Below are 16,686 nucleotides of genomic sequence, written 5' to 3' on the forward strand. Positions count from 1 at the left end.
CTCCCAAAAACATGCCAGTGGCTACACTAAATTACTGCCAGGTGTGTGTAAGTGAGTGTGTGTGTGCGTGCGTGGTGACTGGCATACCATCCAGGGTGAATTTGCACCTAAAGTACCCAATGATCTTCTGTGACCAGGGTAATGCCGTTAAAGATGAAGTATTTGTTGAGAAAGTGATCAGAATGTTGATTTCTGATAGAATCAACTAGTTAAAAAAAATGTCACACATTACTGTCATTTGCATAATAAATCTAGCATTATTGCAAAAAAAAAAAAAAAAAAAAAAAAAAAAAAAAAAAATATATATATATATATATATATATATATATATATTTTTTTTTTTTTTTTGCAATAATATTAATAATATTAATAATAATAATAATATTTATTATGCAAATGACAGTAATGTGTGACATTTTTTTAACTAGGGCCTGCCATATAAATAGACATAAATAGTAGATATAAATGAGGCTATGGGATTTTGAATGGCACTTAAAGAAATTTCAAAACAAAACCAGTCCATTATTTGTCATCAACATCATGTCAAGGTCAGAAGGTCATCAAAATAATGGAATGAAGTCGAAAAATCCAGGTGCTGTGTTTGTACTGTGTAAGTTTTTACTGCATGGGCCTGTATTCCCAACTGTTAAAGGGTTTAACATTAACACGGCCATTTCTGCCTGGATTGAGGCTGGTCACAACAGATCATATCTAATAGGAAGTCACGAAAACACAAAAGCATGTGAGCTAAACTAACCTCTGTCTGTGGTCACTACCCTTTGGTAAGGATGGACCCGCATTTCGTGCCTTCGAACTTTAGTTGCCACTGCACCTGCTTGGATTGCAACAATATCACCAAATACACAGATTAGATAAAAAATAATCCCATCAAGTAAATCGATCAAATTGAACAGATTTCATTTATCTGTGTGGCCAAATATGTGTAACAGTTCTTATGCAAATAATAAAAAAATACAAGTTAAGGCACAAATAATACTTCATTTTTGAAAGTAGCATATTGAAAGTGGAAAAAAATTTGCATTCATTCCAAGTGGTGGATCCATGCTTGGATAATATAATGGACATTAGTGACGAATACACACATATAGACAGAGAGAGAGAGAGAGAGAGAGAGAGAGAGAGAGAGAGAGAGACAGAGAGAGACAGAGAGAGAGACAGAGAGAGACAGAGAGAGAGACAGAGAGAGAGACAGAGAGAGAGAGAGAGAGAGAGAGAGAGAGAGAGAGACAGAGACAGAGAGAGAGAGAGAGAGAGAGAGACAGAGACAGAGAGAGAGAGAGAGAGAGACAGAGAGAGACAGAGACAGAGACAGAGAGAGAGAGAGAGAGAGAGAGAGAGAGAGACAGAGACAGAGACAGAGACAGAGAGAGAGAGAGAGAGAGAGAGACAGAGACAGAGACAGAGACAGAGAGAGAAGGCAGCTTTACTAGTCACATAATCCTGCACTGAAGCAACAGGGAAGTGCATCTCTCCAGTTCCACATTTAAATATAATACTGATAAACTCACTCTCTGAGCAAAGACACAGAGAGGATAGTGCGTAGGCACATGTGCAGTAGTAAAAACAAAAGGGTAGAAAATACAAGGGCAATGATTAAAGTGATTAGTAAAGCAATCTTCTTGATTTTTACTCTCTTTTCTCCAAAACCATAAAACATAGCAGTCAGTGGAACAGTTCTGTGATCTACACATACACACAGATTCCTTTACTGCTGAACGGGCATCAGGCACATATACAATATTTCTAAGCATACGCTGAGCCTCTTTGGGCAGAGGGCCGGCCAGTGTAAACAAAACAGTAGTGTGTCCGACTGACTGCTAGGCTTGATTTCATAATTCTTTAACACTCAAGAAATAACAAGGCCACTGTGAAACGAAAGCGCATGTGTGTTAACACTCAGATCGGATGAGGGGCTCAGTAAGGATCCTCGAAAGCACTTTTAGCCTTTCGTGGGGAAAGCCACACCTAAAGAATAAAGGAAGGGAATGTGAAATTAGTGCGAGGAGTGTCTGTCCTCAAGAAGCAACACACAGTACAATTCCATGCGTTACCAAAGCCATTTTCGAGCTTTGCTTAAGACCTTTGAAAAGCAGAGATTCTAGATTTGGTCACTGCATGCAATAAGGCTATGGTTTTCATATTGGTTCTAATTACACTGTAAACAAACTTGGAACTCACTGCCACAGAGCACCATCTGTGTGAGTAGAACTTGAATAGGTCTGACTTTTAGAACAATCCCACCATCCCATGACTCCCAAAGCAGCCCCTGTCTGACCCCCACTGTCCCCTCACCATCTTCATGTTACCTCTCCAGATGCACCCTCAGCAACAAGGGAGGGAGCATCCAGAGAGGGTTTGCAGCAGTTTGGGGCTCAGTGCTTTTTCTCCCTTAATATGGTACACACAGTTTTAACACATGACATTAAATTAAACCGAAAACAAAACAGGCTTCAGGTCGCAGAAGAAACAAACATTGGAAGGCTCCTGGAATAGGGAGTGCTTTCCGGTCAGTCCAATAAGTTGAGTGTTTGCAGGGGGACGTGAGGGTGTCGAAGGGGGGAATGTGCAGGGTGAGTGAGGGTCAGGAAAGGGCATGAGGGAAGTGGGTCTGCTTTAAAAAGGAGGCCGGCCGGCTGGCTCTGCGCGCTGCACAGTGATGGGAAAGTGACAGGTCTGAAAGCCCAGGTACAGCGGCAGCTCTTCGGCCTTTGAGGATGCTGTATAGGTGTACACAAGAGAGAAGACATGGATGAAATCTTCCACTCTCCTCCCGCCACAACACTCCTCACCTCCTTTGCTGTCTCAATGAAGTGCCGTCATGATCAAACCAAAACACCAAAGCTACTAAAAGCAGGTCTCTAATACACCGCTACTATACTGGGCTTAGAACACTAGGAGCAGTCAGCCTGATCTTGGCAGAATAAAGGCTGCTTTATTAGACAAAGACTAAACCCTGCTCTGGCTCATCTCATTGGACACGCTGATCTTGCCTCATGGACGTACTTTTTTGTCATTTCTCAACTTAACACTATGCCTCTGGGAGCAGCTTGTGTTAAACTCGCAGAATGCTGTTTGTAACATGATACTCATAATCGGCTTTTCTCAAGTGCCTTAATGAAGCCATAGAGCTTGTGTGGAGAGGGAAGGACAGGGCCTCTGAGAGCGAGAAAGAGAGAGCGTGCGAGAAAGAGTGAGGGAGAAAGAGTGAGAGTGGGAAGCAAAAGAGATCCCTCTAATATACTTCATATAAAGCCAACAGAGCACTTAGCAGCCCAATCGTTTATGGCACATTTCTTTAATATATTTTATTTGCAATGAGAAATGACTTTTATGAAACTAAATGGATTAAGTGGGCAAATGTTTGCAGTGCTATTTTGTTGCCTATTTATTTTTCCTAAGGTGATGGGAAAAGAGGTGGGGTGTGTGGTGTGTTCGGGGTTTAAGAAGAGTGACGCAGGAGAAAGGTAGGAGCTGCACCCCACTGCCCAAGTGGGTACTGGTGTTGGTGAGGTGGCATGCCAGGGCACTCACAACTGTGCTTACCTAACACGCCACTGGAGTCGATGGGGTACTCGAGGATGGAGGTGGCTGGTGCCAGTGTGTATGGATATTCATAGGGTGCGGCGTAAATCAGGCCAGCTGACTCCGGGCCAGGAGGCACCAAGGTGGCAGCGGCTGCATGGGCGTGGGCTGAACCGTTGGGCATGACAGTCTGGATCTGCCGAATTAGGGGCATGATGGTGGGGCCAGCAGGAGCGGGAGTGCGCAGGGCGGCTTGTGGCAACACGGGCGCTGGGCCGCTGATGATGCGCGGGGCCTGGGCACTCGCTGCAAGAGAGAAGGCAAGGGCAGCTGCAGTGAACGAAAGGAATGTAGAGGTTGAGAAAAAGAAGAGGAGAGACAAAACATCAGTTAGTATTAGCCATGAGCTGTACATGCAACATAGAGCAAGTCAGCACGAGCAGCCAGTTTAATGGAAAAATAAACCAATCCAGTGGTACTTATGTCACAGCTATTACAAAATTCGATTCAACGGCATTTCAACAGCAGCATTAGCAAGAGCAAGACAGCAAAGAGCCAAATAATGTAGTGTTCAGTGGAATATGCTTTTTTTTTTTTTTTTACAGCATACCTTTTTGAGTGTTTGCAAGCTTTTGCAGGCGTACAGCTCTCAGTGGCAATTTAGAATCAAACTAGCGAGCTGTTTTGAGTGCTCTTATCTGAGAATCAGGGTTATCTGAGAGTGCACTGTTGGGCATTAGTAAAAGATGGGATCACACAGGCCTTCCACAATGCCAGCACTGTTGGTAAAAAAAAAAGCTGTCACAAACAAATCCCTGTAGAGAGATGAGGAGGCACTTACGTGATTTAATGTTGGCATCCCTGTAGGTGCCATTGAGAATGGCCAGCTCCATCAGCTGCATCTTCTTCAGACTGTCCTCTCCTTCAGCCTGGCAAAAAACACAAAGGAGTGGCATTTACATTAGAGGCACGCACACATGAAAAACACATCGCTTACATGCATCTTAGACGGGAATTCGTCTTCATCAATCCTTCATCTTGTAGGATTGAGTATGAACACAAGCTGTAATTTTAGGAAGTATGACCCATCGGAACGAGATGCTAGATCTTTATCCAAGAATTGACCGGGACACTCAAGCAGTTCATTAAAGTATAGAGCTCTGGTACAAATTGATATGGATGTTTTACACAACTCGGTGACAGGATGGGCGTGAATGATCAGCAGCTGCAGACAGAGAGGAGGAGGCGGGCTAAACCAGCAGGTAGTGCACGATGATTCTCACCTGTGTGATCACAGTGAGTTTATTTATGTATGCTTTGTTTGTCCTTTAAGAGGGAGAATGCTCTGAACACATACACACACTTATACACACACTGAGCATGAGTCTGGACAGTGTTAATGAACCGGAGTGAGGAGAAAACCCCGAAAATACGGGACTGTGTTTTATTTATTTTTTTCTGTCGAGTTGTTGAAAGCACACTAAAAAGCACTAGGGTGAGAAGGAAAACGGGCATTGAAGCGCTGTCAGACTCCACCTGTATCTCGAGTCATTCTTCAGGTTCTACAAACTCTTCATACAGCTACATGACAACAGGGTAAATCAGCAAAGCATGTTTAATGAACAAATCCCCAGACTATGATAACATGGAACGAATCTAAACACAAACATTCATAGTAAAGACATATGGGAATACAGTAAGCCACACCCACACATACACACACACACACACACACACACACGCACACTTCTGAGTGTTTTAAAGAACTCAACAGGCAATTGTCAATCTTTTAATGTATTATACTTGGATTAGAGTTGGAAAAAACCCAATTAAAAACTAATTAGAGCAAAATATCTTATGTTTATACTTATCTAATCTGTGTGGCTGGAACAGTGGCAGAAACACAACAACCCTCTGTTTCATTATTCTTTCTACATCCCACATCACAGCTCTGTTTGATGTCTCTCAGGCCCACTGCAGCAATTAACTCGCCAAGTGTAATGCATTCTGACTTCAATCCGTCTTCATCTTTGATTTGTTTGAGTCCTCTCCAGATGAAACAGAGAAGGAGAGATGTATTTCGTGCCCTGTCTGAATGCCACTGCGGAGATTTTGCAAGGTCCCAAAACACTCCCCTGCTTGAGCTATGTCTAAATATCAATACTTTATTAAGTCAAGAGGCTTGTGATGAATTGTAGGAGAGAGACGGAGAGCTGTTATAAATCACTCCATGTCTTTATGTAATCAGCCTAATGGACACTGTCCTTGAGAGGCCTCCAGGACCTGTGGGCTGCTTTGCTCATGCTCGGCTTTATGAGTCCTAGGAAAAAAACAGGAGAGTTTGGGAACTTTGCTGACAGCGACCTACATAGGGGTAATGATTTAAGGCTTTAAATGATTTGAATGAAGGTAATGAAGAATTTACCTTGATTTAAATGAAGGAAATGATTTAAGGCTTTATAAGAAATGCACTGGACTATTTTTCCGACATAATTCACACATACCCTGAAATGCAAAAGACGTAACAAATGAAGCGAAGCTTTTTGATATGGTACCAGATGCTGTATGATGTAGTATCAGCTATGAGCCAGTGAGAGGAGCTGTGTTGTCATTATAGCATTGTGTTAAAGCCTGGCAATCTGGTGCTTCTAAACGCACTAAACAGAAGTGCGCTAGAAACACAAGACTCTCTCTCTCTCTCTCTCTCTCTCTCTCTGTCTCTCTCTCTCAAACACACCCACACCACACCTGTGTACTGTACCAACACCCACATACACACGCATACATACATCTACACACATGCAAGTGACTTTATTCACACACAACTTAAACTTGAGCTCCAGCACAGATGTTAGACAGTGCTGTGAAGTAAAGCCTCTAATTCACACTGTGATTTTATTCCGCTTTCCATCTACACAGCTTCCATCCACTTTTCACTCTTCAAATAAAAACATTTTCTTCCACCACACTTGTGCTTAGCTCTTCTCTCTCTCTCTCTCTCTCTCTCTCTCTCTAACTCACTGCTCATCTCTTTATAGCAGAAAGTGAGTCAGTTGTCAGCTTGGCACACCTTAATAATCTATTACAGACCTGCTAACTCTCTTCCATTCATCCATGTTCTCTCTATCCATCTACTGCACCCTATAGCTCTCTTTTCCTTCGGCTTCTTCACTGCTCCATCCTGCCTCCTTCGCTCTCCTTCACTCACTTTCTCTGTGACAAATTTGCCCAGGGCCTTCCTGCACACACAGCGCAAACGTGCCAGACAAAGCTGCACAAAGCCTAAGTGATTATGCTAGTGTGTGTGTGTGTGTGTGGTTCCTGATGCTTGCAGCAAACATCAATATGGTCGATCTCAGTTTAATATAAGGAATGCTCTAGGATGCCAAAGCTGCTAAATCTTATTCTCGGTTTTCCACCAGGCGCCGTGGGGTTCAGCCGCTTGTCTTTTCTTGTGTGGTGTGGAGTGCTGAAGTATTTTCAAAAGCACAATACAAATCTCAGGCTGTGCAGAAACTTTGTCAGAAGGCTCCCAGCAACTAGACAACACAAAACGGCTGGCCAAAAACTATTTGTCAGACAGCTCACAGCAAAAAACAGCAAACTGAGCAAGCCTGGGTTTCCCTGAAAACCTGCTGGCAAAATGAACTGTTCGTTTACTGAGCATCGAAATCAATACGATCCCAACCATGAAGCGAGTATTAAAAATAGTAAGATAATGTCATATGAAAGTATAATGAATGCACCTTGATCTAGATGCTTAAAGAAGTAGACATAACACTCTTAACTGAATGGTTAAGTAGTCGTGACACCAATAAAAGTCATTTTGCTTTTTCAGTATATATCAGTTTCAGAAGCGTCTAATGAAGACATATAGCTCAGTCAGCCTGAGTGCACATATAGTAGCTGATGACCTTCAAATAACAAATTAAAAATACGGAGATTTATTAGTGTCATCATTCAGTCACTAAGCAGTGGTCCGAGCAGGGAGATAGAGGGGGAAGAGAGGGAAACTAAAGTACTTATAGTGGGGCTACAGCACAGTTCAGCTGCACTGGAATGCTTTTAATGTCTGTCTGCATAAAGAGGAATCACTCTGGAGCTATTCAGCCTGGGACTATAATGACCTTTGGAGTACAATGCCTGCCTGCCTAACCCTCCATCACCGGCTGTCAAGCTGACTCTGACTCGTCTCTCCTTTCTTTGTCTCTCTCCCTCTCTCTCTCTCTCTCTCTGGAATTCTGGGATTAAACTATTCTGTAATACTTTAATATACCTCAGCCTCATATTTATATCATTATTATACTCAGAATCCAGTCTGCAAAATAATAGCAGTGACACAATCATTAGATAAATAATACCGCAGGCCTTCTGTACACTCTGGATCGAAGAAGGCATTTTTTCATAGCATTAATCATTCAAAAAAAATGTATTTTCATTAAAGCAGTGTACATAGAAATTGCTCAGTGACAGTACTGATATTACATTTTCTCTTTTTCCACCCGGTAATTCCCAACTAAAAAGAAAAAAAAAAAGGAAGAACTTTAATTTACTTTAAAGAGTTAGGAGTACATTCAAGTCAGTAATTCTATAAATGGGTCTCAAATTCTATAAATCTTTTGTTTTTTATTTTTTAGGCACATCATTAGATCACCGAGTCATGATGATGATGATGGTTTCGGTGACTTCCACTCTAGAAGTTTCCTCCTTCTGGATATTAGTGCTCCAAAAGCCAAAGCATAAATATTGGAACGTCAACAATGATATTATTTGTGAAGAGATATCTCCTTTACTAGTAGTAGCTTTCTACACCTGTCATATAACATCAAGGCAATTACTAGGGTTGTGCGATATTGATTTTTTTCCTGCTTGCGATTTACCATAAAACAAATCATGATAAATGATTTATAAATGACTTCTAGATCTGATCTTCTGAACCAAACAAACAAGCGAACGGAAGATATACTACAGACGTCTTTTGTTTTTCCGCAGTTTCTGACAATTTTCAGCTGACATTTTTCATCCCTAATAAATAGAGTTAGATCATGTTAACCATACAGTACGTGTCTCTAATGCCAATTAGATAGAGTGTACATTTATAGTTTTTACAGTAACTCAAAATAGTCTCCATTTACCTTGAAAATCATTCCAGATTCATATGTTGGTTGGATTGTCTCCTTTTTATTGAGGAGGATAAGAGTTTTGTATTTTTTTTCCTGCTGACTTGTACTAGTATAAAGGTTGGCATGTCAGGAAATACACAATAAATGTCCATGGATATTGTGGCATATGTAATTTCATGTAGAGTAAATTCAGCTGTTATACAGAATAAGCCTAGCAAAATCTTAAAACAGCTTTAAAAATCTTCAGGGTTTTATTCCCACCCTGAAGGTACATCATCAGAAGGAGCTTCTCCAGTAATTAAATGGAGAGATCACACTCTAGTCACTACTGCGTCACTGCTGTAAGACTCTTATAGGCACATACTTTTTATTGGCTGTAAGTTACAGAGGTTTAGGATGGAGCTCTTGAGTGCACTTTTCTTGACATTGTTGCATTCTTACTTATTTTTGCATCTCTCTCTCTCTCTCTCTCTCTCTCTCTCTCTCTCTCTCTCTCTCTCTTCTCTCTCTCTCTGTCTCTCTCTCCCTCCCTCCCTCCCTCCGGTCTAAGAAATAAAACTCCTGGGTTCAAGTCAGCTGATTGAACTTAAACAATATTAAATGCATTACAACATGATCAGATTTGGAATCTTTTTAGATCTTGTTAGTAGTACGCCATAATTTTTCAAGGTCGGTAATTCAGGCTGTTCATCAGACAAGGCTCTGGTTGGTGGAGACTGAAAGACAGTGAAACGCTGTGATTGGTTGAGTATGAATCATCAGGACACAGGCTGGGACAAATGGAAACCGGATGCCAGACATTCAAGAGCCTCTCACTTTCAGTGCACACAGCTGATATTACTGAATGCACATACACATAAACCTAAACACACACACACACACACACACACACACACACACACTCATACCATTAAAGTATCCTCATCCTATCTCCAGTCCCTCCTGTCTCTGCACAGTGCTTTTTACCAGTGTGACTCTGTGCTTTAACTTGTGTATCCCCTGAGCTCCTCCGTCTGGAGCTCTTAAAAGAATTATCGTGATGTTTAGCACCAGTGGCATTCTGACAGGTGGAAAGAGAAATGCAGAGTAAGTTTCCACTCTGGCTTCACAAAAAAACTCAGCTGACCCATCCTGCTAAAACACTGAAAAATTAAGATATCCATTTTTTTCTCCTTCTCTTACCGTTTTCCTCAAATCCTCTTTCTATCTCTCTTTCACAGACGCACTGAAGGAGAAGTGGGGGGTTGGATTGGGGTGGGATGTTAGCCATACTGTTTGTTATGCAGTAATTAGGGAGCAATTTTACTAGCAGTCTGTCCCCTTTAGGCAGAGGTTATTCTGACTGATCTTGTTTATCCTATGATAAAACATTTCTATCCTGATAGGAACGGTCACTTTGAGGATGACAATGTCCACTTCCACAGTGTATAAAGGCTCACTGAGTCACCAGCTCAGCTAAACACCTATTGTAGATTGTGAAGAGACATGCCGTGCAGCTAGCGCCGGCACAATCGTCTAAACAGCAAGTAAAGAAAAATTTTGCTTAAAAAAATTGTGTTTAACTCAACAGTACACCTTTAATTTCTCACCATTATGTACACACACACACACACACACACACACACACACACACACACACAATGCGAATGTGCCAATCAATGGCAGTTTAACTTTCTAACTGAAAAGAAGCAAATGCTGTCTGATTATTTAAATCTTTGGTGCATGAACTTAAAGATGGAAATGTGAGTAATCTCATGTCTAGAAAATGCCCAAAGATAATGAGGCAACTCTAATACATGTCTGATTTAAATTGCCCATTACCACTGAAGTATGGAGTTAATTTGGTGCCAAAAGAATTAAACAAAATTACAAGAATTGCATCCAAATCTAAAAAGATGTAGCAAATAAAAACCCTTCCTCTATGACTCTACCTGCCTTTTTCACCATTATATCATGTTTCTCTTTACTTCAGTGTGAGTGGGTCTTGGCAAAAATTTGTACAGCTCAAATACCTAATGATCAACAAGAATATTATTCTCTGTCCCCTTCAGATGCCCATTCAAGAAAATGCCATTTTACCCAACATAACACAATGTGACTAAACAAACGTGGACACGATCACTACACGACTATGAGGTCCATCACTCAGCTGTTGTCATAAAGCAGGAAATGCACAATTGTATAGTGTGTAGCATAACAGTTTCCATTCAGTAGAACTATCAGATATAACAATTCACCTGTGCACAAATCAAGCTCCTTAAACACATGGTTTGCCAAGATTAGAGTGGAAGATCTACTGAATAACTTGCTCAGAGCCCTGACCTCAACCCCACTGAACACTTTTGAGAAGAACTGGAACACAGACTGTCTGTAGGGTTTGTAACTGACCTCCTTGTCTGCCATCAGTGCTGTTAAGGCTGAATATATAGACAGAGAGACAGACAGACAGACAGACAGATGCTGAAGTACAAGGTTAACAAATGTGTTATATAATATCAGTTGAAGGAAACTAGAAGAAATAAATAGAAGGTTTAAGGGAAAGAGAAAGGAGACCATGTTTAGTTATTGTTATGTGCAAGATCAAATTATGACACAAAATAAACTGCACAGAACCCCCTGAGGTTTATTTATTACTCAGCTGGAGGAGAGTGTATTGTCTGCCTGAACAATACAGACGTCTGAGAGCAGAAACCTTTGTTGAAGCGTACTGACATGAACATGCATATCATTTGTTCATCACACACACAAACCCTTTAAAATGAGAGCATTTTTCTGTGTGTGTGGAACATGACTCAGTGCTCAGGGTCACTAAAGCACAGGAGAGAGAGAGAGAGAGAGAGAGAGAGAGAGAGAAGAAATGGGAAGAATTTGAGCTGAGGCGATTAGATCATTGGTGTAGGTGTGTGTTTCAGATGCCTGCTTGCAAACTACTAGGAAAGAAACTCCATGGCTCTGACCTTTTATACTAAGTATATCTGTGTTAATTGGCTTTGAGAGATGAAACAATAGATGTCAGTCTTCTCTGGGTGTGTAACGGGAGTTTTGTGAAAGATAGATGGTCTGAGGCTTATTCCACAGTGACAAGCGAAATGAGATAATAACTGCTAGCACCTTTAATTCTGATCTGGTCCTGCTCATCAAAGTGATAAATTATATAGTAAATAAATAAAAAATTCTATATAAAAATTCAACTGTGTTGCTTGTAGTCATATGAAGTGAAGACTTTATTTGTCACATATACATTCCAACACAGTGAAAATCTTTCTTCACATATCCCAGTGAGGGTTAAGGGCCTTGCTCAAGGGCCCAACAGGGGCAGCTTGGACCCTGGTTTTCCAATTAACAACCCAGAATCTTTAACCACTTGAGCCACAACTGCCCCCCATATCATATAATGCCCCCATATCTTCTAAATTACCTAACATGCAAACTAATACTCACCCAATCTATTTCATCCTGCTTCATTTACAGCTCAACCATCATCTTAATACCTTCCACATTTGCTGTTTCAGCTGTCTTTGTGCTCATGTACAACTGATGTGCTAAAGGTCGAGGGTCATCCCTCCTGGAATGTGCTAAATAGATCAGTTGATGCTGTTTCAGATCCTTTTCCAATTTACAGCTGTCATGCCCGCTAGACCTGCACTAAATTTTCAGACACTGTGCCATGTCTGAAAATGTACCATGAAGACTATGCAGATGAACACGTACAGAACTGCACAAAAATGAGCGAAAATACACAAACATATTTATTCTGTCAGTGCAGTTTAAAGAAAAGGGGCTAGTTGTCAAATAGTGGTCTGGAATTAAAGATGCGTAATTAACTTAAAATAAATGAAATAAAGGAGGAGGAATTTTCAAACATCAATCTGGCTTTGAACTATGGAAACTACTTAAGAGATGAGAGAGAGAGAGAGAGAGAGAGAGAGGGAAATTCATTCAAAGCTAGCTCACATGATTGACAGCCAAGGAGACATACAGTACTTTATCGTTCAGGAAGTGGTATACACACACAGAAACACACACACACACACACACACACACACACACACAGAAACACACACACCCACAGAGAGAGAAAGATTCAAATTAACACATAATCTCTCCCTTTCCTCCCTTTTATATTTCACACTTTAAGAAATGGTCCAGATGGTCCGGTGCTCTCTTCGTATAATAGCATGCCCTTATTCCCGCTCTCCTCATAAAAGGCAGCCCCAGACGCAAAAAATATGCACAAGAGAAGTGCCGCGACAAGTCAGCTGGTCACGAAGTCAAAAACATTAGAAAAGAAAAAAAAAAAACACAAAAAGAAAGAGAGGGGTGGAAAAAGAGCTCTTTGACATCACACAGATGGAATCCTCTCATCTTTCCAGCAGCACCAGAGGCCAAAAGCTGTCTCACACACAAATGCACACACACACAAACACACACACACACACACACACACACACACACACACACACACACACACACACACACACACACACACACACACACACACAGAGAGAGAAACAGATTCGAGTCAATTAGGCCTGCAAAAATGCATGGCATCTTATAGAATATTCCACCCAAATTCAAAATCTCTGTGAGAGACAAAGCTTGTCCCAGTCTGAATGAAAAGCATTGTTAAGTGCCTGTGATCAAAATGGATAATGATCTGAGAGAAGGATGTGAAAATGCTGAGAAATTGCTGTCTTCCATAAAAAGAGCTGAGGACAAATTTCTTTAAAATGAAGGGCTTCTGTTCTACATCAGTGCTTTTTGCTGTTACATGATGTGACAGCTTTCAAAGACATCTCTAAATGTAATGATCCAAAAAAAAACAAAAAAAAAACTCTAACGTTTAGACAACGGAGCCCTTGAACGAATGACTTCTTATGTCTTCATTTCATATGCCTTTGCCCTGTCTGCTCGAACAGTCAGAACAGTCTATCAGCTCTCTATTAAACATTAAAGAAAAAGGAATATAATATGTTTTCCAGAATATGAAAACAGACCCATTGCATTGTTTGCGACCAAAAGTAACTTCTCGTCATTCACTTTTACACAGTGGGGTCCTTTTTTAGTACTGGGTACCCTTTTGTAAGTATTTAAACAGTGACACAATTGGTGTTTTTCCTCTCCACACCACCAAATTGAATCTGACATCAGGAGATCAAGATGTGATCAAATCCACTGTGTTGACATGCAGGGGGAAAATTCTGAAAAATGTGTCGATGTCCAAAGACTTACGGACCCAATTGTATATACGGTAAATTATAAAACCCAAAAAATGGAAATAGCTTCTTATGAGATTAACATTGAAAAAAATAAACACTGTTCAGCATTTGGCAATTCATCAAAAAAGTCATCTTAAGTTAAAATATACTGAACACAGTCAAAATGATCCACTATTGCTTAATATAAGATTATACTAAATAAAATAGAAAACTGACAGAATTTTAAGCCTGTGTCTAGCAAATTGTACTATTTGTAAGCCTTAAATCTTCTTATTTTATTGGCAGATAATTTAGCTAATGTTAAGCTAAATGCTCTGTCAACAGAATAAGAATATTTACAGCTTAAAAACAGTAAAGTACTCATAGAAAAAGGCTTAATAATCACATGTTTGGTGTCCGGACTCTTTTATTAAGCAATAGTAGATCATTTGACTGGAATAAAGATATTTAACTTGCAAAGCTGTTACAGGGTAGCGGCTCAGAGGAGATGTTTGAGAGATAGGGATAGGGATGCTGACAGAGTGGACATGTCGTGAACAGGTGCCACTATTTCAATTGGAGACATTTTGTTTGTGTGGTGCCTGGGGAAGCCTTGTGCTATACAACTGTGTCCATTTCGAAGCCAAAGTCTTTACACTTCACTGGGATTATTGAAGGCAGCAAAGTTCGAGTGTGTATGAAGGTGGATCTTTGAGTGAGCATTATGTGGTCCTTGTTACCGGGGCAAAACGAGTTTGGAAAAGTGGCCCTGGCTGCAGGATTAAAGCCCCTCTGTCTTATGCTCATATGAACATATACTTGAAAGATGGGCTAAGAGCCTCTTAATGGGTCTCCACGGCAATGCACTGTGTAAGGGTGCATTAAAGAATTCTTTTATTTCCTGTGGAAATTTGACTATACTTACTTAGGCTGCAAAACAACACACAATACTAAATAAAGCAGACATATGAGAAAGAAAAAAAGTGCGTACAGTGGCATGGATAGAGATAAGCTGGAATAAGGTAAAGTACAGGAGAACGGGGAGAACGAGAAAGAGGGATAAAGAGAGAGAGAGAGAGAGAGAGAGAGAAAGATGGGGATGGTGAAGGGGTAAGGGGAGAAAGCCCCACTGGGAGCATTATATCCAGCCCTACAGGAGCTGAAAGCTCGGCTCAGGATTTCCACACTCCACTTGTAAACAAAAGGCCTTTTGATGCTCCCTCAGCCTCAAAGACCTGGATGACTGCTCAATCATGTGACCAGAGAGAAGAAGTGCCTGCTGTTCACACGTCTACCAAAGACATACTCTAAATCACAGACACTGACATGAGCATGTTTTCCAACAGGTATTGAGACAGAATGTGAAATAGTCATGCAATGATGACAGCTGCGGATTTATTGCCTTTTGGTCATGAGTGTAAAAGTCTGCACACTTCATCGGAAAATTACAATTTTGACAATTTCTGACAATTAACAATAAGCAAAAATGAAAAGATATGCATTGTAAAATTAATAAATAATTAATTGTAGAGGTTTGAGAAAATAAGACAACAATCCAAAACTTTCTCGCTCTTTAGAGTTGGCCTGAAGAAGAACGGATTGTAGAATTGTAACCTAATCTATCAAAATCAATGAATAAAAATGGGCAGACAATCTGAATGAAATCACTAAAAACAATTGCTAAAAAGAACTGAAACTTTTGAAATGCTATTAGTTTATTGACAACTAATACCTTATTATCAAAATTTGTTGTTTTTACTTGTGGGAATGAAGGAAGATAAGGAAGATGTATGTTCTTCATTTTGTCCCAGGTCCCTTATTCAGACACACACACACACACACACACACACACACACACACACACACAGCCCCATTTCCAGTCAGAGAAACAGGGGCCATGTTGAAAGAGAGGCTCCCTGCCTGGGCAGCTGGGCTGAGCACTCAGAGAAGCAGCAAGCGGCACAAAAACATGTCATGCAAGAGGGAGCCTATTGTGCTGCACAAAGAACAGATGGGAACTCCCACAAACCACTGGGCCCTTTATTTCTCCAGTCAGCTGCATTCATAAACACACACCCTGTCACAAACAGCAATGGCGGCTCCTGTCGCCCACCACAGGGACTTTTCTCATTTTATATCCCCTTGAGCTCTATCGTAGAGATACGAATGTTTCTGTGTTCATTCTTGTATTGGTGAGAGCATGCTTGGAACTTGCTTCAGACGGGAATCCCCAAGCTATAAGTCTATAGCTCTCCACCCAGATACACAGCTAGTTGCATGTGTCCTCTGAGCATCAGGAGAGTTGTTAGGCTCACACAATGCCCTGAATCCAATACAAAGGGACGACACAAGAGAGAAGGTGAACATGATTCAGTACATGTTTCAGACTGTGTGAATATGTTTGTGTGGTAAGAGTGTAAGACAAAGAGACAGTGATATGCTGGAATCATGTATAAAATTGATGCAATGACTAGACCGAAAACATAAGTAATGTCCAGCGGTTCCCTCGAGGTCACAAGCACTGATGTAAAACTGCTGAGCATGTGCTCTGTTAACTGAAGCAGGAAGTGCTGTGTGATGGACATGCTGTGGTTGGCTCTTAAGAATAATCCACAGCTCCTCAGTGTTACCCCAGTGTCCTCGCTTCTGACAGCTGATGGCCAGTGTGTTTGCACCGCATGTTTGTGAAGAGCTCTTGTAACCTCCTCAAACCTCCATTTTAAATTCCACTTTATCTCTAGCAATGACAATTAAAGCTGTCTCTATCTGTCCTGACTGAGACTGGAAGCCTCAGCGGGAAGGCTGACGGACAGAACTTTAAT

General features: G+C 40.9%; 1 protein-coding gene across 5 annotated transcripts in view; it reads right to left on the bottom strand.

Annotated features, from left to right (window-relative positions):
• Nucleotides 1-409: 409 nt before the first annotated feature.
• Nucleotides 410-16,686, bottom strand: part of LOC132847112 (KH domain-containing RNA-binding protein QKI-like) — a 66,549-nt gene continuing 50,272 nt past the window's right edge. Inside the window, exons 5-7 of one of the 5 annotated variants that reach the window (XM_060872095.1) lie at nt 4,385-4,472; nt 3,565-3,849; nt 410-832 (exon numbers count right to left, since the gene is read on the bottom strand). In XM_060872095.1, the coding sequence (XP_060728078.1) occupies nt 753-832; nt 3,565-3,849; nt 4,385-4,472 (453 nt within the window). In that variant the 3' untranslated portion in view covers nt 410-752. Of the gene's footprint in view, nt 836-1,332; nt 3,874-4,384; nt 4,473-16,686 lie in introns of those variants that run through there. The other 4 variants (XM_060872094.1, XM_060872093.1, XM_060872091.1 and 1 more) reach the window with 4 other exon arrangements.

This window comes from Tachysurus vachellii, chromosome 6 (genome assembly GCF_030014155.1).
Source record: "Tachysurus vachellii isolate PV-2020 chromosome 6, HZAU_Pvac_v1, whole genome shotgun sequence".
Lineage (NCBI taxonomy): Eukaryota > Metazoa > Chordata > Actinopteri > Siluriformes > Bagridae > Tachysurus > Tachysurus vachellii.